We start from the raw sequence: 28,000 nt of genomic DNA on the forward strand, positions 1-28,000 counted from the left end.
CTAGTCAATAGATAATGCACACTCAGTAAAACATGGTAAAATGTGGATTCGTTTACAGACAGATTTATTGAGTGTATGTAAGAAATTAAAAATAAAAAGACTTAAGATGATTCAATCAAAATATAAAGAGTACAAAAGAAAAACAAATGCTAACACTTTCCCCAGGAGCTGAGAATGTAAAATCAATATATTTGTACAAGATGGAGAACAATAGTGTTTGAAGATATTGGGTTTTGTCATTGTATTGGGAAGGAAGGCTGCATAAAAGGTCAGACAAATACCATTGTCTCACACAACGCATGTCAGCAGAGAACTGAACTGAATGCTTTCAGATAGGAAATATTGGGGGGTTGAGGAGGGGAAAAAGACTGTATCTGATACAGGAAACAGAAACAGGTTAGGTTCTCATGAAGAACAGTTTTGATCTTGCTTTCATCTGCCCAAAGCCATGCAGGCTGCCTGTAGCTGAAATGGAGTGAGCACAAATACAGGCAAAGCTCTGGGTGCTGACATTTTTCAGCATCACACATATTGCGTAGACCATCTTCCAGAAGAACTGAAAACCGGCAGGATTAAAATCCTGGTATCTTGTCTACACTCACTCTCTTGCCAATATACTGGCCTCCTGAAAGAAGTCTAATGTTTATTGGAGCCCATTAGTTCTTTTAAAAGAAGTCCTCTTCTTCTCCCTACCCGCTGCTTCATTTTTCCCTTGTTTCAGAGTTGTCCATGATCTCTTTCAAGCAGGGGTCTTCCTTTAGCAAATCTTCAGAGAATCTGAGGTTATGGACTTTGTTGTCTGTTCTGCTGAAGTAACTGCATTGGTGAGAGGCTTTGGTCTGACCCATTGGCGTGGTGGTCGTCCATCCTTCTACCGCTCTGGTCACTTAGTATCTGCTCTGCAACCTAAAGCCCTGAGGCTCCCGTGACATTTCGTACTACAGAGAATTTGGACAAGAAAATAAATAAAGAGTAGGTCTGGGTCAGAAAGCTCCATTCTCAGAATAGTTCAGCACATGCTAACCCTCTCTCTAAATGACACACTAGCCCTCAAGGAAAACCAAATATATTTTACAGGCAGATGTTAATCAGTAAAAAGTTGACATCTTTGGAAAGCGAGAAATGCTGAAATCCATGTGAATTTGATCAATCAACTAACTAAATAGGTGGTTTTCTTCTCTTAATTGGCAGCTTTTTAAAAGTGGGTTGGTTTTTTTTCTGGTTTTTAAACATCAGGTTTTTGTGTTGCTTCTATCACAGTTTAGGCCTCAATTCTGCAAAACACATAAGTCTATTACAATTAAACAGATCTTCTTCACTAATCAGGGGTAGTTTCTTGCACTGCAGAGCTGGAGCTAAAATGTCATTTAAATGAGGTTTGAACGGACAATGTGCTTCCCATTTACTGGATGCATGCAGAAACCAGCAAATCAGTCATATCACAGCGTAGCACTTCTCAAGCCCCTGCTTCCTCTGCAGCTCCCTTACAGAGTTCAAGGATAAAACAGGCAGTTTTTTTCAGAACAGACCTTCCAGCTAATGACACTTTTCTGCTGAACAGGCTCCTCTGGGCTATATCAATGCAAAAGCTGTGCTAGCTTTTTCATGGCACTTTACACTTTACCCCTTTGCAATGCTGCAGCAACTGCAGAGCCTCTTGCTGTGAACTAGGCTGTGGTGGAGCGGGTGGGAGGCCAGCCACCCTCTGGGCAGCTGTGCCAGCTTAAGCTGACTGTGGATCTTGCATGAGGCTGCAACTGGGAAGTGCCACTGCAGCACCTATTGAAACTACAGCTGGCTTAAAAGCACAGGTTGTAACAGCCTGTGATGCTTGCATGCGTGCCTGTGCTGAAGGATGTGCTTGGTCAATACAGACAAATGTCCTATGACGCAGCAGACCACTGGGCAGCCAAACTGTCGCTTTCATATATCCCTCCAGTAACTCAAGGATGACTACTGGGGCTTTAGAAAGGTCATGAGTGCCAATCTCTGGAAATTTTTTCAGCTGCAGCTACAATTGTTTGGTTGCCTTTATACCACTTTGGCCTTCTAGATGAAGGGAGTGTGGACAGAGTGGAGTTTAGATTCCAGCAATATCTGTAGCCCACAATGCTACAGTGCAGGAACACAATTCCCATACGCCTGTGTGAAACACTTACCAAATCATCATAATCCCTGTCCGAAAAATGAGCTCTATTTGAGGAATGCATCTCATATGGGTTGTTTGGCTGATATCCTGGGTTCGCATGGCCAGAAGTGGTCTGGACTCTGGGGAACATCGTGGTCTGTCTATCCGAGGTATTTGGGTTGGAATATCCCGACTTTATCAGTTTCGTCTTCTCTGGATCTTGTTTGTGTTTGGCTCTTCAGAGGAAATGAAAGAACAAAGGTTTTAAAAAACCTTTTAGTGTGCCTTACTTATTGAGTAAGTCCAACTTATTGAGTTGTCCACTCCCACCTTAGTTTGAATGCTCAGTCTGTTCTGAAACATGCAACAGGTTTTTCTAGCATACCTATTGCAAAACCCTTATTCTCAATGACAGAGTGCAAAGTTTGGCATCTCTTATCATAGATGGGGCTAAACTGCTAGGAGAGACAGAGGGGCACTTTGGCTTCTTTCAAGTAGTTGCTAGAGCGAAGGCGTTTCCTTCACCACCACTAGCTCTAACTGACTATTCAGAGGAAGAAATGAGGCATTCATTAGGCCCAGTTAAGAAAAGTCGCCCTTGTGCCTGCAGCCAAAGCTGGACACTCAAATGATGCATTTGAATTGCCTGTGATCACAAGTCCATACATCGCACACACACTCAGCACCAGCTTGTGCACCTGCTGGCAAGCTATGCCTGCTACGGGTGGTCTTGTAGGCATCTTGACCTGCGCAGCGCTGAGAGCAAAGGCAGAGGAGCTGCTTGAGTGTTTCCACATTGTGTGGAAAGAAGTGAGGAGGTGTAATTGCAATTGGGAATTTGCCAGTACACCAGGAATAGCAAGCTTTAAATTGATGCTAGGCTGGAAATGCCACCTGTATTGAGCTGAAAGGGGCATGCCAGGCCTTGAGGTGAAGTGCCAGCAGGGAAAGCTGCAGAGGGTCTGAATTTGGGCCACACAGTCTTCCGATATCAGCATCCTTCTTCAGTCTCATCCAGATGCCATATCAGTACTGGTCAGGGCAGGATTATGATTAATGGGTCAGGTGTGTGTTTTGAAAGACTTGGCTGAAACTTTCATGCTCAGATTCACAGCAAGAGAATAAATACTTCTGGGGAGAGCACACAGGCAAAACCAAATTCTAACAGCTACATGACTTAAATGAATTTGTCTGCCCAACTAGGCATGCAACCACATTCACAGCCCTCCCCCCTCTAAATTTCTGCTTAGCTGTCTAGGAACATGCAGCAATGCAGCTTCTATTCAATTGTCAGAAATAATCTTACCTTACTGAAACAACAGAGACTGCTATCACTAAACTCAGGATAATTGCTCCAAACACTGTACCCACTATTATAAGGATGAGTTCACTATCTGGAAAAAAACAAACAAACAAGAAACAGCAATTGAAAGCTCATGGTAAATATTGCAAACCACGTTCTGTCTCAAGAAAGAAAGAAAGAAAAGAAAGAAAGAAAAGAAAGAAAAGAAAGAAAAGAAAGAAAGAAAGAAAGAAAGGGAGAAAGGGAGAAAGAGAAAAAGGAAGAAAGGAAGAAAGGAAGAAAGGAAGAAAGGAAGAAAGGAAGAAAGGAAGAAAGGAAGAAAGGAAGAAAGGAAGAAAGGAAGAAAGGAAGAAAGGAAGAAAGAAAGAGAAAGTTATTCATTCCCAGGCTCCTGGTGCTCTCTCAGTTCAACTGTCTGTGGCCACAGAAAGATGTAAATGAAGGAACCAATCTGCATTAAAGACCATCTCTTCTGGATGGCTATTTTGATCCCAGCTCAGGTTCCTAATCCCACGCACTGAATGGCTTCAGACATAGTTGTTCCCGTATAGCTGAGGGACAGGAACAACTGGGAGGGCACAGGGGTTGCTTAAACTACTATTGCTGCTAAAATATGTAGTTAGGTGTCAAATAGGCTCTTCCCATGCTCTAGGCACATAAGGCACACTGATTTGAGATGTCTATTATGTGGCACTATGAACACTGCATAAATATCCCATATCTGAATAAATGTTTGGCAAAGAAAATTCATTTTCACTGAACTTGCTTCAGAACCAGAATGAGCAAGGGAGGAAGACCTGGATTCTGTATATCTTCCTTCAACTGTGAATGGAATTGCTACTAAAACCTAGTCTTAACTCTGCATAGCCATGGTAAGGAAAAAATAAAGAGAGAATTGTGTCCCGCAGGGCATAATTTCAAGACAAGGGTGTGAAGAGTAAGACAGTCTCTCTTGAGCTACCCAACCTTACTGGTGGTACGTACTTGAAGATCCCAGTCTGGATTTATGACTCTGCCATTTAGTATACTGAATGCCTATACTGGAAATACACAACATGAAACCAGCAACTGTGCCATTACCAGCAGAACGATCCAGCATGTTTAGTCATAGGAGCATACAACGAGACAACAGGGAATATGATTTCTCAGAAGAACGTTATGCCAAATGCATGTGTAAAGTATCCTTGGTTATTGCTCAGCAAATTTTTCACATCAGTACCCACCAAGTGCCATATGGAGAAGATGAGGCTATTAATGGTGTTTATTAGCAGGTCCCAAATTCGTGTTTAAATTCACAATGTGTTGATTTTATGTCAATTTAGTATTTTCATTTGCTTTATGAAAAAGGCCTTGAAATTCCCAAAACTTTCTCTAGAAAAATATGTTCCATGTGATGAAAAATATCCTTCCTGCCAAACATTTACACCTGGCAAGATTCTCTGTGCTGCACTACAACTACCATTAGCCAATCTCCAAAGCTTTTAGGCAAAACTAAAAGAAAACCCTTGAAGATCTCATAGCTGCAGACACAGGTATGTTAAACATGTATAAGGTTAAGAATGCAGTAGACTCCAAAGGGCCACATGAGCATGTACCTTTTGCTCAAATAAAGCCAAAGGAATTCTGAGAAGTGAAGAGCCATAACTGTTCATTTTTCAGCCTGCCTTTGACTGTATTAGATGTTCTGAGTTTAGGCACATGCAAACACTAGAAGGCATGAAGAATGTCCTCTCCTAATCTATACGATGGTGGAAACTGGAGAAGGTGCAGCAAACAGCTGCAAAACTGACTCAGAAAAGGGAAAAAGCTTTGGAAGGCCAGTCTGGTTAACTGATCCAGATGATCACAATTATGGGATAACACAGTCGCGGCCATCATCTCTTCACCAGTACAGAGTACTAGATACTATGCAGTGCTTGCTTCCAAGGTAAAGCACAAACATGAACCAGTGGCTGGATATTAAAGCAGAAACACTTCAAATGAGAGTAATCCACTGACATTTTAATGGAGTGGTTAATGACAGGAGAAACTAATGCATTAGTGGTACCGGGTTCAGCGTTGTATGTCTTTACATGAGGATTGAATGCTTTTCTATCAAATAACCTGTGGTTGATTAAAAACTATTGGGCTTAATGCAGAGGTCATTAGAGGAAATGCTACTGTCTGAACATGAGTTTCAAGAAGGATTGTTCCTTCCAGGCAACAGTGGAATTTCTCTCATTTTTTTCTAACATTTTCTTGCTATCAATACAGGATGGTGGCACCCCTAAAGGCGGCTACTAGTTATTTTTGTTATCTCAGCCAGATTAAACATTACTGGGTATTTCTCCATGCTGTAATTACAAATCAGAAATTCTTGTACTTACTGTTCTTGCAGTTGTCTCCAGAGTAACCCACTGGACAACTACATGACAGAAAAAAGGGGAAAGCAAGAAAAGAAAGATAATGTCATTAAGCAGATGATCACAAAACTATAGTATAGTTCCACCTTTTATCAGCAATTTCTCTGCAAGGTGCGTTCATTACAGGTTTCCTCTTTAATGCTATCTTAATATTGAATTGTTTAGTTTCATTGTTAAAGTAAAACAATCTGAGATTTTCAGAATGATTGGTGAGCTGGGCATTCAAAGTTTCAGGTTCTCAGCCTGAAAAATGTTAAAAGGGTCTGACTTCTGTGAAGAACTAAGCCCTACACCTCTGAGCCACTTGGAATTGATACCCACTGTCTTTATCAAAAGCCTCAATATAAGGTCTATAATGACTGGCAGCTCTTTATCTTCCTCCCATACTAGTTTCTTATATTTAAAATATATTGACTTTATGGTAAGAAGTGTTCAGTATGTAGCAGCAATAACTACTAAAAGAGCTGAATTAATGGATATGGGGAGTAAGGTCCCTCTGCTTCTCGTTGGGAGCAGAGCACAACCAGACAGCTACTCAGCTTCACCAGCAAACAACACTGCTCTGTTCTGGTCCTGAGCTGACAGAAATACCCTCAGAGGGAAAACCAAGACGAAATAGCATAGGTCTGAAAGCTATCAGGAAACAAAGTCCCCACTGATATCAGTGGCAACTTTCCAGGGATTTGAGACAAGCCTTGCTCTAATGCCTATTGCTTACTAAACGCTTCAGCATACCAGTTCCCATGGCTAAATTACTCTGAGGGAATAGTTTATGTTATGTGGGCAACCCACAAAATAAGCGTGAAGTAGTTTATCCTCTTCACTGACTCACAGATGATTTTGGATCTCCTTGACTTTCCTCTGAGGTATTACGAATGCACACCAATGGCTAATGCCAAACTGTTAAAATGCCATAACTTGTGACGCAATGGGAATTTGTCCACCTGCTAACCACCTTAGGCACCTCTCTGATTCACATAACTGAAGGCTGTTCTTCTAGATTGAAGGTGACCTTGTGTTAGATGTTCTTCTCCCCTATCTTTGCCTAGAACACAGGAATGCAAGAAAAAGCTGAGTACTCACGGTACACATTTTGTATTCTTCTCTTCAAAGTTAGGCATGCATTTGCATTTTGGAGTCCCATTTTCTTTTGCACAGTACTTGTTTTCTTCTGCAGAACAGTCTTTACTACAATCTGTATTTTCAGAGGGAAGAAATACAGAGTGAATTGAAGATAGCCCCCAAAAAATCCACACTGGAGAAAATTCCACCCCCTCTTTTTTTTTTTTTTTTTAATTGCATTGTAAACACACACAACTTTGTTGTGCTTCAAAGCATCAAATGGTTTTTTTAGGGCTATACCTATGTAGAACAGAAACTGAAATACAAAAGCACAAAATTAAAATTAAACAGTCTTTGTTTAAACCATCCAGCTTCATTAGAATGGAAATCTGGCTAAGCTGCATCTTACATAGGCAAGCAATGACCTGCAGTTTGATCTCACAGCAGATGATTTGTATTGCAACTGATCTAAAACTGGATCAGATTTAGATGGGTTAGGGATCACAAAGGCCAATGCTGCACCACATGTCACTGGCCTTTATTGTAGCCAGCTTTCATGATTTTATCATGAGTGTTTGCAATATTTCTTGTTTTTCTTAAAATCTCATATCTTAGGCCTTTTTTCTGTAGTGTGAAAATTTAGTTTTCATAAGAAGAAAATAAGGTACATCTCAGGACTCTGAAGGACAGCTAAAATACAAAGAGAGTAGTCATTAAAAGATTCAAAATCAACAAGCAAATAAAACCCCAACTAACAGTTCCTAAAAATCCCATAAATTCATCTTCCTCTAAAACCTGTCTAAACACAGGTAATTCAATCCTAGAACTACCAAAAATGGACAGAGCTTTAACAGATCATTGTAGTGTATCATGAGACTTCCAGTTCTGTCAGCGTCCCCACAGCTGCCACCAGGTAACATGTAGAATTTATTCCCAAAATATGTCCTAGCAGAGAAGGCTGTGAATATAGGATTCAACTTGTTCCATCCTCTACCTATTTAGGTTTCAATTCTTACCAAGAGTTTAACAATGCATTTAAAAAGTTGCCCACTCACTGGTTTTAGTGATAATTTTCTCAGGCTTTAGTAGTTTATTCTACTGGAATAGAATTAGCAACGTGTTTAAAGTGAAATGTGAGAATGTGTTTCTATGGCTTTCTTAATAAGGCACACATTCCCTGAGTTTTTAGAGGTCAGCACATTTGCAGAGTGCCCTTTTCAAAAAGGGACTGAGACAGGGAATAACCAGGTCAGCCTTTCGGGGATAGATAAAGTAGCAGGGTTCTTACCTGAACAAGAACGAACATCCCATTCTGTCTTTGAGAAATTTTGTTTGCATTTACATGTTGGAACTATATCTTCTTCGCATTCTGTGGTTTGAGTATCACAATTGAAAACAGCACAATAGGATGCAACTTTAAAAGAGAAAGAGTCAGGAAGCAAACTGAGTACTAATAATATCATTTCATAGAAAGCAGTGCACTTGCACAGTAAATCATAAGCCAATTATTTAGCAATTCTGAAGAAAACTTGTAAGTCCTTTTTTTTGGGACATTGATACTGCAGGCATTTGGACCAGCCCTTTCTTTTCCCTCGCTCTTTACCAGTTAAGGTCCTGTTTCCATCCCATCTTCTGACCTTCTGTTTCTCAGCCTCCTACAACTGCCTCCAAACCTTCGGGCCCCCGAGTCCATGAAGAGGGAAATTCTACCCATAAGTTCATATTCTGAACACTGACTTTCTGACTAATCTTGAAAAACCCCAGCACTACTCCTCTACTTTTTTCTACAACTGAACTGTGAGGCCCAGTTCCCATACAGTTCTATATAGATATAGATGTTTATGGGTATGCAGCTCATTTCATGAGCAATATTAGCATGCTGTTTGCCCAGCATGTTGCTCTTTAGATCCATGTCCCAGTGGTGGGAATGGTTTACAAACCGCAATGGGTGACATGCAGTGGGGGGATGTGATTGCACAGGTGCTTTGTGAGCTCTCAGGCTTTTTCTATTTCCCCCTCATGACTAGCACACAGAACATGTCATGGCTGAGGTGGAGACAGTCACCTTCAGAGACCAAACGCAGGCTATAAACTATGAAAGGGACTCCTTTAATTATTAGCTATGCCTTTTGTGAAAGCTGATTTCAAAATAGGAGCATATTAAAAAAAAAAGAGAAAAACAAATCTATATTTTATTTACAAAATCATTCGCCAAGTGTTACACTTCAGTAATGCAAGACTTTACTCGTTTAGACCAATGAATCACTTAGCTCAGTAGCTAATCAGTGAGGCCTCATTCCAATTACCATGGTTAATTATGGAAGAAGAAGTCTAAAGAGAGTTTCATCTTATTTTGCCAGTAAAACACTGGCTTATTCTCAGAAGCACAATATATGTCTGTATATACTGTGTCCTGATTTTTCCAGCCACTTAACACCCAGCAGGTTAAAATCAACGTGTGATTGCTTAGTTGGAAATAAGTATTTTCCTTCTTTTCTTTATACAGGAAGTAGAAAGCCTTAAAGAGACAAAAAAGCCCAGCACTGAATTGTTGAGTCTTCACAATTAGCTAAGATTGAACATTCAGCTCCTTAAAAACAAGGCTTATGCTCTGATGGGCTTTGCTGCACACAGAAATGTTCTAACAGCTTTGAAGATAGGAACCTCTGGTTCTACTGATTATTTATGTCTACAGTAAGGAATTACATACCTCTGTATTGAGAGACATAGGACCACCCTCCTAATGTTTTATTTATTGCGTCAGTAACTGCCTCATTGTCTACATCTGAGTTCTCCGTAAACAGGTTCATCACTGTTACAGTCATTGGAACAGAAGCTTTGCTTTCATTTACAGGTCTGAAAAGTACAGATAGCATCATTTTAAAGTCTTATATAATCCATATGGATAGCAAGCTAGATGCAAAGACAAGAGAAGATTTCTGCCAAACCTTCCTCTCTCCCCTAGCTTCTTTCATCCCACCATGTAGGTAGTTGCTAAGACACCTGAAAATAAGTTCAAGTCTTGCGTAGGAATACATTAATGGCCATCTTTCTAGTAGATCCAGATGTAAATATGTAGCTGGTAAGCAACGGCTGTTGAATTTAATGCTAACAACATCACTCCTTTCTGTGCTGTTGGCACGCAATGATATTTTTTTACTGGGCTATTCTCAAGCTGGTTGCAGTGTGGAGGACCTCATCTGTTAGACCCTAACTTTTACATGCTCACATCAGCCTGTGGTGTCATCCAGACATGAGGTGGAGAACCCACCCTGAAGTGTGGTGACAATAATTCAGGGTATGACTGCAATGAGTTCAGATGGGTGTGTTTGCAGTGTAGAGGTATCTATGCTAACTGCATGCTAGCTGGGTTGGATTCAGCTGGACTGCAATCTCCCTGGGGTGAAGTGGAGAACAGCAGTGACTACTCTGTTCTTCAGCTGAACTTCATGCTGCTGGGATATGCACACAAATACCTTTAAGTGGTAGATTGCTGTAGTGCTTTGAGATGTTACTGTGCCCCATGTGTTTGTCACAACCGCTCTGCTGGAAGTTACTGCCCTCACAGCTCAGCTAGAACAACAGTCTGCTTAACTTCTTAATTCATGGGGTTTGCTGAAAGGGTTTACGCTGCTGTGTGTGCCAGCATGCCAGGTTTTGCTTGATGTGGGTTAGGGAGCACTCCCAGAGAAGCTGACAGAGCTCTGGGGACAGTAACCTGTAACAGATGGGGATGGGAAGGGAGGGACATCTTACAGTGTCCTTCTGGATCAGCAAAGGAGCTATGCCCACAGCTACAGTCACCACAGCCCATTCAATAACATCTTTGCAAAGCCTGCCATCAGGAGAAACCAGCAAATGCACAACGAGAAGCAGTGAGCTTATGCAATGAGGGTATTTCTTAAATTAAACTGGGACTCCAAGTTGGACCTGTTCATAGGAACCTCAGAGTTAACTGTTACCATTTCAGAGACATGTCAGATATCACAGGGGCTGCTAGTTGTAGCACACTGCTATGTCCCACATGGTACTAAAAGTGGGAGATCAACTGTGGAGCTGTCTCAGTCAGCCCACTTCACAAACATATTGAAAATCCATGGGGTAAAAATGGGGCCAGCATCACAGAAACTTTAAAAATACAAAAAGAATGCCCTCATTTAACAGGAGGCGTACTGAACTGAACTCATTCCATATCCTTTCTTGAACTGAGTACTCCATGGGAAACAAATTAAAAGGAGGTGTGTAGGAAGCACGCACTGTGCAAAAACCAAACTGGCAAACTTACTGAATTTCCACAATGACAGTCTGTCCATAACCTTTTAAATTGGTGAAGGCATGCTTAAACTGTAAAAGATAAATGAATTTGAGTTAAAGGCAAGCAGAAACATAGACCAAAATCACATGAAGCACTGAGGCTTCAGCTGTAAAGTTTTAATCCAGAACATGCTACTATAGGCACAAATAAAGCAAGCTGATCTGTCACATCCACCACGCAAGGTATTGCAGAAGAGGATCGGTGGGATGGTGCTGTAAAAGAAGGAATATAGGAGAGCAGTGGAGGGATGGAGAGACACAAGTTGAATGAATGTCAGGCAGTGCGTTAGGGTTGACTGGCTGGATAGCTACAGATACTCCCTTGCAGACTCATTGCTTAGAAGCACGTCTCCATGGTACCAACCTACATACAAGTAGAGGGAAGAGAGAGAAGTAGGCATCTTTACAGAAGGCATGTGTCCCTAAGATGCAGTGAAGTGGGATCATCAGGGGTTGATCTTGTGGGGAGAAGCACAGCATTGATGAAAGCACTGGGGGTTGGATGGGGTCGGTAGAAAAGTCACTGCTCTCCCTCATCCTGTGTGAAGCACGGAACAACTGGTGGAGGCAGCTGCCTCCAACTGCCACACAAGCAGGAGGCACCATGAGAAAAGGATAAGGTGCCTCAGTCAACTGAAATGAAAGATAAACTATCCTTCATTATAATAAAATAAAAATTATTTTCTATGCTATTTTCACTTTTGTGTACTATTACATATCTATTCTAGTGCTGCATATCAGGCACTAGATATAGCCATGTTATGAAAAAATGTTGGACAAAAAAATTGAGTAAAATATTTTTTAACATTCTGGAGGGACAATTTGTGGTTAATTTCTGATAAAACATTCATAGGAAGCAATATAATAACATGAAGAATTATAACATTATATATAACATTAATAACATGAAGAATATTTTTTGATCAGCTGTCTGGTAAAGTTGCATAACTCTTCTTCCTTACTTCCAGAAAGCGACATAAGCAAATCCACTTGTTTCAACATGGTAGTATAAATTAAACTGTTCACCTTATTTCTCCAGGAAATCCATTACAAGATTTTATGTATAATCATAGAACGCTCAAAATGTGTGATATCCATTTCACTAATAGCATTAAAATACTAATACTGGTATGCTTATGGAAAAGGTTTATTATTTAGGTAATTAGACACGGCTGAACAGCCATTCTGAAAAGTTTGTGCTGTGTGGAAACGATAGATTTCTATAAAAAAAAATAAAATTGTTCATTTTTACACATACCACTGAGTATTACTGAACCCTCAGCAAACAGCAGAGATCAGAAACTAAATGGGCTGGAAAACTCCGCTCAGCCCCATGGTTTCTGGAGAGGGAATGGTGAAAGATACAGAGCAATTTATGTGAGAACTTCCCAGAATAGAAGTGGCGCTAGAAATGCAGATATTACTTATTTCCTCCCTTCACTTCAGCAAGAGCCATGCATGTATACATCTGAGGGTAAAATTAAAATCTTTTATGAACAGGTCTAAACTAGTATGAAGCATTCTTTGAAAGAAGTAGATTTCTCAAGTGCAACTATCCTAGGCTCCACATTAAAGGCAGCATGTATCACCTCTGTCTGCATGACATTCAGGAAAGCATTAAATACACACAAAAGGTTTAAAAAATCATTACTCACAAAACCTGTTATATTTTGGAACACCTCTTGATACTGCACAGAAGTTACAGTTTGAACACTATCACTGTAAAATTGATTCAGTGTAATGATCCCTGGGAATATTTGCCCTGGAATGAGAACAGAGAATATTAATTAATTAGAAAGCATTCAATTAAGTCGGGTTTCACCTTAGAGTTCTCCAGCTGTCAGAGATGGGGAAATACAGTGCAGAAATCAATCAATCAATCAGTGTTATTTTTCATATACTGGAGGAATCAGTAGGGGACAAATATTTGCCCAAACAATTCAGCCACAATGGGGGATGTACTCTGGCTACCTGGGAAGCAGGCAGGATCCTGGGCTCAACCAAACTCAGTTTCAAGCCAGACTATGAAACTGAATAATGTTAAACTGTAAGCATGGCCTGAAGCTAACAAAAGACTCCATCTGAAGTGTTACAGCATTTAGTGAGAAAATATCTAATTAAGGACTTCAAATTTGCAGTTGCAGACACTAAACAGCTAACATGGTTCACCGTATCTGAGAAAGCGATTCAGTATCTACCTGCTTCTTTAGGCTCACAAGTAAATTTGAGAATCCTCCCTGCTGGCACTTAAATAAGAAGCCCCATTTGCTCACACGCTTGGCCGTTAGCAGCATCTCAGAGATGCACTTCAACAGGACTGTGATGAGTGTTTAGCAATAGGGAAAATCAAGCCCGTGGTTCAGAGGTCTTCATGGGTTTGGGCTTTTTTAAATCCTGGCCATTTATATTGATGTCAGATTTACACTTGCATTTTTTCCTGCTTTTTACTCATTTTAATCTCCAGCACCCCTGATAGAGAACTCACCTTTTTCTAGTACATTAACCTCTTTGGCTGTTACTGTTTTGTGAGATAACAATCTAGGTCATTGTAGCAGTGGCTGTCTGCAAAGCAAGGCATTATTCAGCAGTCGCTTTCCCAGACTGATTATGTTTTCAGTTATAACATAAGAACAAGGGATATAGGAAGAAAAATTCACCTGAGCAGTTACCTGTGAAGTAACTGAAAATATAGGTTGCCCTTCTAAAACTCACCTCTGTGACAATCACTGTTGTTATGGTAGAATCCATATTGGCACACGCAGGTATGAGTGCTATGTAAAGCAACACATTTAGCAAAACTTGTTCCACAAGTGCCCGGCTTGCACAGGTCCCCTGTTACTAAAACGAAAGATAATTGACATCAGGATTTCTATATTTCAATAGCCAGTTCATATATAAAGTAGTTCATATATTAAATAGTTCATATATACTTCTACTAAAGGAAACAACCAGGTATGTTTTATAGCGTATAGATGTAATTAAAGAGCACATGGCTATGTCTTGCTTGCTTAATGTCCGTATAGTAACTGTTTTCCCTACACAATCGCGCAGGATATCACAGTGAGGACACAGAGTAAGGCTGAAATTCATTATCTGTCATACTGAGCATTCACAGTCTAACTCTACTTAATACAACTAAAACCAAAACAAGCAAAAAAAGTATATTGAGGGTTGCCAAAATCAGTGACTAAGTTAGAAAAAGGCAGACTACGATAGCCTGTGCGTCTTTAATACTGCACTAGTATGTACTTGTCCTGTTATAATATAGTGTCATGGTAGGGTCTTTTACTGTAGACACATCAACAAAATGAAGGCTCCCACGTTAATCGTCATAGTATACATACCTCAATAGATATCAGAGTATGCTGCTAAGGAATTTGTTGTGGGGCTTACAGCTGTCACCATAACATGACTAACTATATTAACTGGCCACTACACCATACTTCTACAGCAGCAAAACATCGCAGATTTGTGCTGACTGCTGCCTTCTACTTACTTGCTGTAGTTGTTGCTGAAGATGATGCTGTGGTCATTCCTGGAAAAAGGAAAATAACTTAATATGTCAGCGCTGTTAGTATCTGGGTTATACTGAGGCCATCGAAGGCAGCATGGTATGATGCCTCAAAACCTTTCCTAACCCTGCTTCTGCCTTGCCCTGTACTCTAGCCAATGCCTTGTCCTTATTTCCTGCAACCTGTTGCTCAGTGTGATTTACCCTGCATGCCTGCCTGTGATATCTCTTCTCTTGCAACCTCTCTCTCCACTTAATTTGCCCTCTCCCTGCAAATTTTCTCTGTCCGAAAGCTCTGCAGGCTCCTCACGTCTCTCCCTCTCCCCCAATACCAAGCTTGTCATTGCTACCCCAAGACCAGGGCAAGGTTCTTGTTTCTGCCCTCACAGCATCTTCAGTGTATCCAGAGCATCCCGTGCCTCATGCCTCTGTCCTGAGCCAACCCAGGTCCTCTTCAGCGTGTTTAAACACTTGGAAGACTAGTAGCACTACAGGAAAACTTCCAGCTAATCCTTCCTTGAAAATTGTCCTGTAAGAGGCTAGCCTGCAAACATGTATAGCAATAAGAAGGAAAAAACTCTTTAGAAAGATGTGATACCAAACCCACCAGAAGAAAGAAATTTAGGGAGCAGTAGGACATTAGAATAATCTCAAATATATTTTAAATTTAATGTTTTATAGGGTATGCTCTTTGCCAAAAATGGTCACAGTTATACTTTCTCTAAGTAATTATATATTCTGTTAGGATTTTAAAGAATGTGTTTCAAATCTATGCAAAATTTATTAGTTTATAAGTAATTAAAAGTAATATTTCAATAAATACAGTTCTCTTCCAAGTCACCAAATTCGGCTTTTCACCCTGCCTGGTTTCTTTCACTTAACTCCATAGGTACATTCTCATAGACGAGGAGGAGATTTTCTGTGCAATGAGGAAAAATACAGTAACTCTCTTTCCTCCCACCAAAAGTGGAAAGGAAAACACTTAATGAAGTTTCATTGGCTACAGGACTCATCTCCAGGTATTGTATTTCCAGAGATCCTACTGAAGCTAATTTCTTTTACTTGAGGGAGAGACCCCAAGTAGAAAGCAACAAAGCTTGTGAAATCATCCCACACATTTTCCCCTTGCAGAAAAAGCCAGCAGAGAAGAGTGGAGGGGAGACACAGCATTGACCAGGGGCTCTTTGTCTCCCCTGGAATGTCCCACTGGGATGGGGGCTAGGTGGGGCAGGGAGGATTCCTGGTAGGGACGGCTCCGTGGCCCCCAGCCACTGCCCCAGCACCCAGCCCCATGCTGGTGTGTGCCCCAGCTCCCTCCCTGCCCATGCTCCAAGCAGGCACAGGAACAACTCTCTGCAGGGCCCCATCACTGGCTTCCCTGGGCACCTTGCCTGTAGGGATCCTCTTGCATCCAGGACTGGTGAGGGAGACAAAGGCACAAGGAGGAAAAGAGCAGCCTCTTCACACTTCCCCAATGCTCTCCCCTTGCAGCAAAGGCCAGCAGGGAAAGAGGGAAGAGTGGAGAGGATTCACAGCCTTCATCTGGGGACCTTTGTCTCCTCTGGGAGAGGAACATGGGGAAACCTGGGCAGGGGAACACGTCCCTGCCTGTGGGGGTTGCAGAGCTCCCCGAGACTGGGTTACTCCAACCTGTCCTCAAAAGGGCCTCCCTGAGGGCTTTTTGCTCCTTACCTGTAGTTGTTGAGGTTCTCGTCGTAGGTGAGACAGTAGGTGTTTTCTCGTTGTTTCCTGAGGAAGGGAAAAGAAGAGAGATGGTAGCACTGATTAGCGTTGAGTGGAGGAAAAGCCTTGGGGAACTCTGTGTGTGCAGGACAACCTCAGAGCAGGGAAGTGGGGGACCTGCATGGGGCTGAGCAGCCACAGCCCTGGGCAGCCTCGCCCTGCCTTTGGGCTCTCCCTGGCCATGATGCCTGTGTAGTCTGACGTGTCCATGACCTGTTGTCCTCCAGATCCCAGGCCTTCAGCACGTGCCCCACACGGGCAGTGCATTGCCCCCAGCTCAGCTGCGCTCGCTGCCCACAGCCGGCTCAGCCACTGGCACACGCGTGTCTCCCTGCAGGAAAACTCCCTCCACCTGCCCAAGGCAGCACCACACGGCCAGCACCAGCTGCCAGAGTAGGCTGAGGACAGCCATCAACCCGCGAACATGCTACCCATGATGGCCTGCTTGGCAACACTGTTTGGGGAAAACTGTGCAGCAGCAACTGTTTCTGCATAGCAAGGATGTGTGAAACAGATGTGGGTCTTGGGGTCTGTTCAAGGAGGCAAAGGCACCAAGCAGGACGGACAGGGTTGCTGAAATCATCACCAACTCTTTCCCCTTGCAGCAAAGACCTGCAGGGTCAGAGAAGGAATGCAGGAGAGAAGATGCAGCTTTAATCTGGGGCTCTGTGACTCCACCAGGAAAAAAACTCGGGGAAACCTGGGCAGGGGAACACGTCCCTGCCTGTGGGGGCTGCAGAGCTCCCCGAGACTGGGTTACTCCAACCTGTCCTCAAAAGGGCCTCCCTGAGGGCTTTTTGCTCCTTACCTGTAGTTGTTGGGGTTCTCGTCGTAGGTGAGACAGTAGGTGTTTTCTCGTTGTTTCCTGAGGAAGGGAAAAGAAGAGAGATGGTAGCACTGATTAGCGTTGAGTGGAGGAAAAGCCTTGGGGAACTCTGTGTGTGCAGGACAACCTCAGAGCAGGGAAGTGGGGGACCTGCATGGGGCTGAGCAGCCACAGCCCTGGGCAGCCTCGCCCTGCCTTTGGGCTCTCCCTGGCCATGATGCCTGTGTAGTCTGACGTGTCCATGACCTGTTGTCCTCCAGATCCCAGGCCTTCAGCACGTGCCCCACACGGGCAGTGCATTGCCCCCAGCTCAGCTGCGCTCGCTGCCCACAGCCGGCTCAGCCACCGGCACACGCGTGTCTCCCTGCAGGAAAACTCCCTCCACCTGCCCAAGGCAGCACCACACGGCCAGCACCAGCTGCCAGAGTAGGCTGAGGACAGCCATCAACCCGCGAACATGCTACCCATGATGGCCTGCTTGGCAACACTGTTTGGGGAAAACTGTGCAGCAGCAACTGTTTCTGCATAGCAAGGATGTGTGAAACAGATGTGGGTCTTGGGGTCTGTTCAAGGAGGCAAAGGCACCAAGCAGGACGGACAGGGTTGCTGAAATCATCACCAACTCTTTCCCCTTGCAGCAAAGACCTGCAGGGTCAGAGAAGGAATGCAGGAGAGAAGATGCAGCTTTAATCTGGGGCTCTGTGACTCCACCAGGAAAAAAACTCGGGGAAACCTGGGCAGGGGAACACGTCCCTGCCTGTGGGGGCTGCAGAGCTCCCCGAGACTGGGTTACTCCAACCTGTCCTCAAAAGGGCCTCCCTGAGGGCTTTTTGCTCCTTACCTGTAGTTGTTGGGGTTCTCGTCGTAGGTGAGACAGTAGATGTTTTCTCGTTGTTTCCTGAGGAAGGGAAAAGAAGAGAGATGGTAGCACTGATTAGCGTTGAGTGGAGGAAAAGCCTTGGGGAACTCTGTGTGTGCAGGACAACCTCAGAGCAGGGAAGTGGGGGACCTGCATGGGGCTGAGCAGCCACAGCCCTGGGCAGCCTCGCCCTGCCTTTGGGCTCTCCCTGGCCATGATGCCTGTGTAGTCTGACGTGTCCATGACCTGTTGTCCTCCAGATCCCAGGCCTTCAGCACGTGCCCCACACGGGCAGTGCATTGCCCCCAGCTCAGCTGCGCTCGCTGCCCACAGCCGGCTCAGCCACCGGCACACGCGTGTCTCCCTGCAGGAAAACTCCCTCCACCTGCCCAAGGCAGCACCACACGGCCAGCACCAGCTGCCAGAGTAGGCTGAGGACAGCCATCAACCCGCGAACATGCTACCCATGATGGCCTGCTTGGCAACACTGTTTGGGGAAAACTGTGCAGCAGCAACTGTTTCTGCATAGCAAGGATGTGTGAAACAGATGTGGGTCTTGGGGTCTGTTCAAGGAGGCAAAGGCACCAAGCAGGACGGACAGGGTTGCTGAAATCATCACCAACTCTTTCCCCTTGCAGCAAAGACCTGCAGGGTCAGAGAAGGAATGCAGGAGAGAAGATGCAGCTTTAATCTGGGGCTCTGTGACTCCACCAGGAAAAAAACTCGGGGAAACCTGGGCAGGGGAACACGTCCCTGCCTGTGGGGGCTGCAGAGCTCCCCGAGACTGGGTTACTCCAACCTGTCCTCAAAAGGGCCTCCCTGAGGGCCTTTTGCTCCTTACCTGTAGTTGTTGGGGTTCTCGTCGTAGGTGAGACAGTAGGTGTTTTCTCGTTGTTTCCTGAGGAAGGGAAAAGAAGAGAGATGGTAGCACTGATTAGCGTTGAGTGGAGGAAAAGCCTTGGGGAACTCTGTGTGTGCAGGACAACCTCAGAGCAGGGAAGTGGGGGACCTGCATGGGGCTGAGCAGCCACAGCCCTGGGCAGCCTCGCCCTGCCTTTGGGCTCTCCCTGGCCATGATGCCTGTGTAGTCTGACGTGTCCATGACCTGTTGTCCTCCAGATCCCAGGCCTTCAGCACGTGCCCCACACGGGCAGTGCATTGCCCCCAGCTCAGCTGCGCTCGCTGCCCACAGCCGGCTCAGCCACCGGCACACGCGTGTCTCCCTGCAGGAAAACTCCCTCCACCTGCCCAAGGCAGCACCACACGGCCAGCACCAGCTGCCAGAGTAGGCTGAGGACAGCCATCAACCCGCGAACATGCTACCCATGATGGCCTGCTTGGCAACACTGTTTGGGGAAAACTGTGCAGCAGCAACTGTTTCTGCATAGCAAGGATGTGTGAAACAGATGTGGGTCTTGGGGTCTGTTCAAGGAGGCAAAGGCACCAAGCAGGACGGACAGGGTTGCTGAAATCATCACCAACTCTTTCCCCTTGCAGCAAAGACCTGCAGGGTCAGAGAAGGAATGCAGGAGAGAAGATGCAGCTTTAATCTGGGGCTCTGTGACTCCACCAGGAAAAAAACTCGGGGAAACCTGGGCAGGGGAACACGTCCCTGCCTGTGGGGGCTGCAGAGCTCCCCAAGACTGGGTTACTCCAACCTGTCCTCAAAAGGGCCTCCCTGAGGGCTTTTTGCTCCTTACTTGTAGTTGTTGGGGTTCTCGTCGTAGGTGAGACAGTAGATGTTTTCTCGTTGTTTCCTGAGGAAGGGAAAAGAAGAGAGATGGTAGCACTGATTAGCGTTGAGTGGAGGAAAAGCCTTGGGGAACTCTGTGTGTGCAGGACAACCTCAGAGCAGGGAAGTGGGGGACCTGCATGGGGCTGAGCAGCCACAGCCCTGGGCAGCCTCGCCCTGCCTTTGGGCTCTCCCCAGTCTCCGTGCCTCATTGGTGTTGTGTTTTCCCTCGTAGTCCTTCTCCCGCACCCTGACATTTAGCTCCTTCCCACCAATAGCAGTTTTGTACCCTTCCTGACTTTCTCCTCTAGACGTCTGTGGCATGTTGAGTTGCTGGCACACGCGTGTCTCCCTTCAGGGAAGCTCCCTCCGCCTGCCCAAGGCAGCTCCACACGGCCAGCACCAGCTGCAGAGCAGGTCGAGCGGTACCTTCAGGCTGTGCGCAGCCTGCACACCCTCCACCACCACATAGTGGCCTTCTCCCCGTGACCATTCAGGGAATGTCTGAGGCAGCCCATCTTTCCAGATGGTGGGCAGGCATGATGGGAAAGCTAGCTGCCAGCAGGAAGGATGTGCTCATCCAAGCCCACGATGGAGGAAGAGCTGAGGGGCTGGGCAGGCTTCTCCTCAGGGTGACCCCAGAAGGAGCTTTGACCCACCGGGATGAGGCTCCACAGCATCCCGCTGGGACAGGGCTTGCAGGGGCAGGCAGGATTCCTGGCAGGGACGGCTCTGTGGCCCCCAGCCACTGCCCCAGCACCCAGCCCCATGCTGGTGTGTGCCCCAGCTCCCTCCCTGCCCATGCTCCAAGCAGGCACAGGAACAACTCTCTGCAGGGCCCCATCACTGGCTTCCCTGGGCACCTCGCCTGTAGGGATCCTCTTGCATCCAGGACTGGTGAGGAAGACAAAGGCACAAGGAGGAAAAGAGCAGCCTCTTCACACTTCCCCAATGCTCTCCCCTTGCAGCAAAGGCCAGCAGGGAAAGAGGGAAGAGTGGAGAGGATTCACAGCCTTCATCTGGGGACCTTTTTCTCCTCTGGGAGAGGAACATGGGGAAACCTGGGCAGGGGAACACGTCCCTGCCTGTGGGGGCTGCAGAGCTCCCCAAGACTGGGTTACTCCAACCTGTCCTCAAAAGGGCCTCCCTGAGGGCTTTTTGCTCCTTACTTGTAGTTGTTGGGGTTCTCGTCGCAGGTGAGACAGTAGGTGTTTTCTCGTTGTTTCCTGAGGAAGGGAAAAGAAGAGAGATGGTAGCACTGATTAGCGTTGAGTAGAGGAAAAGCCTTGGGGAACTCTGTGTGTGCAGGACAACCTCAGAGCAGGGAAGTGGGGGACCTGCATGGGGCTGAGCAGCCACAGCCCTGGGCAGCCTCGCCCTGCCTTTGGGCTCTCCCTGGCCATGATGCCTGTGTAGTCTGACGTGTCCATGACCTGTTGTCCTCCAGATCCCAGGCCTTCAGCACGTGCCCCACACGGGCAGTGCATTGCCCCCAGCTCAGCTGCGCTCGCTGCCCACAGCCGGCTCAGCCACCGGCACACGCGTGTCTCCCTGCAGGAAAACTCCCTCCACCTGCCCAAGGCAGCACCACACGGCCAGCACCAGCTGCCAGAGTAGGCTGAGGACAGCCATCAACCCGCGAACATGCTACCCATGATGGCCTGCTTGGCAACACTGTTTGGGGAAAACTGTGCAGCAGCAACTGTTTCTGCATAGCAAGGATGTGTGAAACAGATGTGGGTCTTGGGGTCTGTTCAAGGAGGCAAAGGCACCAAGCAGGACGGACAGGGTTGCTGAAATCATCACCAACTCTTTCCCCTTGCAGCAAAGACCTGCAGGGTCAGAGAAGGAATGCAGGAGAGAAGATGCAGCTTTAATCTGGGGCTCTGTGACTCCACCAGGAAAAAAACTCGGGGAAACCTGGGCAGGGGAACACGTCCCTGCCTGTGGGGGCTGCAGAGCTCCCCGAGACTGGGTTACTCCAACCTGTCCTCAAAAGGGCCTCCCTGAGGGCTTTTTGCTCCTTACTTGTAGTTGTTGGGGTTCTCGTCGTAGGTGAGACAGTAGATGTTTTCTCGTTGTTTCCTGAGGAAGGGAAAAGAAGAGAGATGGTAGCACTGATTAGCGTTGAGTGGAGGAAAAGCCTTGGGGAACTCTGTGTGTGCAGGACAACCTCAGAGCAGGGAAGTGGGGGACCTGCATGGGGCTGAGCAGCCACAGCCCTGGGCAGCCTCGCCCTGCCTTTGGGCTCTCCCCAGTCTCCGTGCCTCATTGGTGTTGTGTTTTCCCTCGTAGTCCTTCTCCCGCACCCTGACATTTAGCTCCTTCCCACCAATAGCAGTTTTGTACCCTTCCTGACTTTCTCCTCTAGACGTCTGTGGCATGTTGAGTTGCTGGCACACGCGTGTCTCCCTGCAGGAAAGCTCCCTCCGCCTGCCCAAAGCAGCTCCACACGGCCAGCACCAGCTGCAGAGCAGGTCGAGCAGTACCTTCAGGCTGTGCGCAGCCTGCACACCCTCCACCACCACATAGTGGCCTTCTCCCCGTGACCATTCAGGGAATGTCTGAGGCAGCCCATCTTTCCAGATGGTGGGCAGGCATGATGGGAAAGCTAGCTGCCAGCAGGAAGGATGTGCTCATCCAAGCCCACGATGGAGGAAGAGCTGAGGGGCTGGGCAGGCTTCTCCTCAGGGTGACCCCAGAAGGAGCTTTGACCCACCGGGATGAGGCTCCACAGCATCCCGCTGGGACAGGGCTTGCAGGGGCAGGCAGGATTCCTGGCAGGGACGGCTCCATGGCCCCCAGCCACTGCCCCAGCACCCAGCCCCATGCTGGTGTGTGCCCCAGCTCCCTCCCTGCCCATGCTCCAAGCAGGCACAGGAACAACTCTCTGCAGGGCCCCATCACTGGCTTCCCTGGGCACCTTGCCTGTAGGGATCCTCTTGCATCCAGGACTGGTGAGGGAGACAAAGGCACAAGGAGGAAAAGAGCAGCCTCTTCACACTTCCCCAATGCTCTCCCCTTGCAGCAAAGGCCAGCAGGGAAAGAGGGAAGAGTGGAGAGGATTCACAGCCTTCATCTGGGGACCTTTGTCTCCTCTGGGAGAGGAACATGGGGAAACCTGGGCAGGGGAACACGTCCCTGCCTGTGGGGGTTGCAGAGCTCCCCGAGACTGGGTTACTCCAACCTGTCCTCAAAAGGGCCTCCCTGAGGGCTTTTTGCTCCTTACCTGTAGTTGTTGAGGTTCTCGTCGTAGGTGAGACAGTAGGTGTTTTCTCGTTGTTTCCTGAGGAAGGGAAAAGAAGAGAGATGGTAGCACTGATTAGCGTTGAGTGGAGGAAAAGCCTTGGGGAACTCTGTGTGTGCAGGACAACCTCAGAGCAGGGAAGTGGGGGACCTGCATGGGGCTGAGCAGCCACAGCCCTGGGCAGCCTCGCCCTGCCTTTGGGCTCTCCCTGGCCATGATGCCTGTGTAGTCTGACGTGTCCATGACCTGTTGTCCTCCAGATCCCAGGCCTTCAGCACGTGCCCCACACAGGCAGTGCATTGCCCCCAGCTCAGCTGCGCTCGCTGCCCACAGCCGGCTCAGCCACCGGCACACGCGTGTCTCCCTGCAGGAAAACTCCCTCCACCTGCCCAAGGCAGCACCACACGGCCAGCACCAGCTGCCAGAGTAGGCTGAGGACAGCCATCAACCCGCGAACATGCTACCCATGATGGCCTGCTTGGCAACACTGTTTGGGGAAAACTGTGCAGCAGCAACTGTTTCTGCATAGCAAGGATGTGTGAAACAGATGTGGGTCTTGGGGTCTGTTCAAGGAGGCAAAGGCACCAAGCAGGACGGACAGGGTTGCTGAAATCATCACCAACTCTTTCCCCTTGCAGCAAAGACCTGCAGGGTCAGAGAAGGAATGCAGGAGAGAAGATGCAGCTTTAATCTGGGGCTCTGTGACTCCACCAGGAAAAAAACTCGGGGAAACCTGGGCAGGGGAACACGTCCCTGCCTGTGGGGGCTGCAGAGCTCCCCGAGACTGGGTTACTCCAACCTGTCCTCAAAAGGGCCTCCCTGAGGGCTTTTTGCTCCTTACTTGTAGTTGTTGGGGTTCTCGTCGCAGGTGAGACAGTAGGTGTTTTCTCGTTGTTTCCTGAGGAAGGGAAAAGAAGAGAGATGGTAGCACTGATTAGCGTTGAGTGGAGGAAAAGCCTTGGGGAACTCTGTGTGTGCAGGACAACCTCAGAGCAGGGAAGTGGGGGACCTGCATGGGGCTGAGCAGCCACAGCCCTGGGCAGCCTCGCCCTGCCTTTGGGCTCTCCCTGGCCATGATGCCTGTGTAGTCTGACGTGTCCATGACCTGTTGTCCTCCAGATCCCAGGCCTTCAGCACGTGCCCCACACGGGCAGTGCATTGCCCCCAGCTCAGCTGCGCTCGCTGCCCACAGCCGGCTCAGCCACCGGCACACGCGTGTCTCCCTGCAGGAAAACTCCCTCCACCTGCCCAAGGCAGCACCACACGGCCAGCACCAGCTGCCAGAGCAGAGTCAAGGGCACCTCATTAGAGTGGGCCTATGCTCCAGCCTGAGAGCTAGAAGAGCTCTTGTCTGATCTAGTGCCAGTGTTACCACCCTCTCTTGCTATGTCAATTTGCTTTTCTCATCCCTTAAACATGCAGTGCTTTTACCATCATGCATCTTCAGTAGTTGCACTGGTTTTAATTAGGTTTTCATGACATTGCACTCCACAGTTAACATGTTCACAGTGACTGTTCAGATTTTGCTCTAGACCTCAGCTAAATCCACAAAAAATACATTCGCTGCAAGATATACATATATAGATATTTTGCAACTCTGGAAGATGGTCTCAGGAGAAGCATCATTAAAAAATCTATATGGACTACTTCACAGCAGCAGTGGAAGAATGACTGCCTTTGCTAACACATTCTCCTATGCTGTAACAAATTCAAGTGGACATGAAAGCACAGTATTTTTATTAAAAGAATGCATATACTGCTAAATTATCATCCGTGGTATCAAGACCCTCTTTCCAGGACTACACTTCCATGCAGTTATGACAGTATACATTATTTTTTGTCATTTTTTCCCTCCCTTGTCATAATTCTTTCTGAATAAAGAGAAACCTGGCTGATAGCAGAACAGTTGAGGAAAATTTTCCTCACATTTTGGTTTCAGCATTACCTGTTACTGTGTTTACTCTTCCAAAGTATTTTATCTACTTATCTTTAGGATGTTTATTTTATATCTAAACTATGTTATTCTTCACTCTTGATATAAGGAATGTGTTGGGGTTCTGTTATCTAGAAGTAAGAACAAATAATAAAACAGCCTTACTGATAGATGTGTGATACTGACAAATGGCCAGTTTGGATCATATGATCTAACTTTAATCTGAATTAGTTAATATATGAGTTAGGAATAAACATATTTACTCTGAGTTAATGCCGCTGCAATCATAATTTAATCTAAATCATTAACAACATGTAGCCAGAAGACTAATGTATCTGTGAGTAGAACACTTGGCACTAACACACTCTTATAGCTGGTATATTAAAAAAGATATTGCAAATCTCAACAGACATTTGAAAAATAGACCCCGCTTCTCAAGAGCTTTGTGGGGCTTTGAAAATCCAACATGTAGAAAATGTTATAAACTTTTTTCTTCTAGTCAATAAAGCAGGTGTAGAAAACGCATATCAAAAAGACGATGACTAAAGTAATCCATTAGTCTCCTCTAGGTGAAGAGGAAACACAAGCAATTGTGCCAGTTCTCTGCCAAGGCTTCTGCTTCCACTGGTCACTGAGTCCTATAGGCAGCGTTATTTGTTCCCGTCAATGTGAAGAAATGTACATTTTTCCTATAGCCCTGATAATATGACTCTATGTTGGCTACAGGGAATGGTTTTGGAGTATTAGAATCATAGAATCATAGAATTGTTTAGGTTGGAAAAGACCTTTAAGATCATCAAATCCAACTGTAAACCTGTAAACCACTGCCAAGCCCACCACTAAACCATGTCCCTAAGCACCACATCCACACGCCTTGTAAATACCTCCAGGGGTGGGGACCCAACCACTTCCCTTGGGCAGCCTCTTCCAATGCCTGACTACCCTTTCGGTGAAGAAATTTTTCCTAATATCCAATCTAAACCTCCCCTGGCACAACTTGAGGCTGTTTCCTCTCATCCTATCCCTTGTTACTTGGCAGAAGAGACCGACCCCCACCTCGCTACAACCTCCTTTCAGGCAGTTGTAGAGAGCGATAAGGTCTCCCCTCAGCCTCCTCTTCTCCAGGTTAAACAACCCCAGCTCCCTCAGCCGCTCCTCATAACACTTGTGCTCCAGACCCTTCGCCAGCTTCGTTGCTCCTTTCTGGACACGCTCCTACACCTCCATGTCCTTCTTGGAGTGAGGGGCCCAAAACTGAACACAGCACTCGAGGTGCAGCCTCACCGGCGCCGAGTACAGGGGCACTATCACCTCCCTGGTCCTGCTGGCCACGCTATTTCTGATACAGGTTTAGACTGCCTTCTCAAAAGGATGTTGGGGCAGTACCCTCTTAGAGAGCTAGTTCTTAGTCTACAACAGCTGTTAGCCTTGTAGAGGCTCTCGCTAATGGTTGTCCAAGAGTGCCCTTTGGACTTGGGAGGAATCATGTCCATGGTGACAGCAAAGCACATTAGCTGCAGTTGAACCTTGCTGATGGGCTTGTCAAAGGCAACCTGAACAAAGGTGGCTCTTTTATGGCTCTGTCTGCTTAGACCCAACCTTCTGTGTAAGGCAACAGGATCTGTTAATAGACTTAGGCGTTTACTACAGAGATAAAGAAATGGATGTTACAACCGAGGTTATGGAATAACAGAGACATCTGGCTGCTGAGCAGGGCAGGGCCTTAGTCAGTATTATTCAAACAGACACTTCCTGCACAGCTTTTACAATGTTTGCTTAGAATGAAAAAGGTTTCTGGGGAGGCCCATCCTGATGCAAAGTCTGTTCAAGTAAGTGAAAGGCTCACGTTGCTTTCAGTAGCTCTTGGGTCAAGTTTCTTCACATCTTGCTGTTACCTACAAGCCTCCAAACAGAAAACCAACAAACTGACAGTCTTGAAGACTTCTATGTTTATAATTTATAGCTAAAAGTTGGTCTGTAGCATGTTGTAGATGTTGCTGGAAATATATACGTTCACTCACAGTAGTCAACAGAGACCCACAACCATCTGTCACCAGCTGCAAGCTTAACAGCATCAGTGAAGGTCTTAATTTGGCTCATATCTCTGTGACATTATCTCCGTATTAGCTGGGAGTTCCTGTCCTCTCACAGCTTCAGGTGGCCACAATACTCTTCATATAGTTGCCTTAACTCTGCTTCTACTAATGCCTTCACCCCCTCATATCTGTCACATATATTGGGGACAGGCAAGTTTGGGCAGAGGCTCTGGCCCAAAACTACGAAGTTTGTCACAATGCCAGAAAAAGTAGCAAATGTCTTAAGAAATGACACCTGCCCTTCAGTTTGAATAGACCATGGTGCAACCTTCTGCCACCCAAATTGGTGGTGAAGTTCCCATTAATTAATTTCAACAGGAGGGAATGAATGCTCTGCGAGCCAGCTCAGCCAGCGCTGCTTTCCAGACTGACTGTTTAAGGAGCCTCCGGCTGGAAGGCCAGCGGCAGCACTCCTTTCCCTGGGTACTGGGGTGGAACAGTCGCACCTTTTGTTATGACTGTAATAGAGCTTGAGTTACCTGGGTTTAGTGTGCAGGTCCTGAAAACTGCTCTTGGAATAGGCTAAATTAGGTTAATCACAAGCACCAGTGATTTTGCATTGTTGAACAAGGAGAACTGTTGGCTTCCAGTGACATTTTTCATCGTTAATTAATCAAAAACCAGACATACCAAATTGTGCATCGCCACTGACCTCCAGCCTCTCAGCAGCTGCTGAAAGTACTAAGCAATCCATTCATTGCCACAGAATAGCTGCCCTGATAAATCCCAAAACAGAAGATAGTGTTTCTTACCTTTCGAAAGGCTCAACAGCAGGCTGAGCAACACAGCAAGGAATACACGGTGTCTCATTGTCGCTTCTGTTGCTGCTGCTACTTGCTGCTAA

At 46.3% G+C, this 28,000-nt stretch overlaps 1 protein-coding gene across 1 annotated transcript; it reads right to left on the reverse strand.

Annotated features, from left to right (window-relative positions):
• Positions 1-15: 15 nt before the first annotated feature.
• MUC13 (mucin 13, cell surface associated) lies at positions 16-27,991 on the reverse strand. Its single transcript, XM_087731501.1, has 21 exons — positions 27,909-27,991; positions 23,969-24,025; positions 23,110-23,166; positions 21,909-21,965; positions 21,050-21,106; positions 19,849-19,905; positions 18,990-19,046; positions 18,131-18,187; positions 17,272-17,328; positions 16,413-16,469; positions 14,706-14,744; positions 13,922-14,047; positions 12,865-12,971; positions 11,181-11,239; positions 9,606-9,751; positions 8,184-8,309; positions 6,917-7,028; positions 5,798-5,835; positions 3,435-3,522; positions 2,160-2,364; positions 16-938 (listed from the first exon to the last, which is right to left on the reverse strand). Exons 1-21 carry the CDS (start codon positions 27,964-27,966, stop codon positions 888-890), a joined length of 1,668 nt encoding a protein of 555 aa, XP_087587627.1. The 5' UTR covers positions 27,967-27,991; the 3' UTR covers positions 16-887.
• Positions 27,992-28,000: the final 9 nt, after the last annotated feature.

Source organism: Nipponia nippon, unplaced genomic scaffold, assembly GCF_047370975.1.
Source record: "Nipponia nippon isolate SJK-2023a ecotype South Korea unplaced genomic scaffold, ASM4737097v1 scaffold_5, whole genome shotgun sequence".
NCBI lineage: Eukaryota > Metazoa > Chordata > Aves > Pelecaniformes > Threskiornithidae > Nipponia > Nipponia nippon.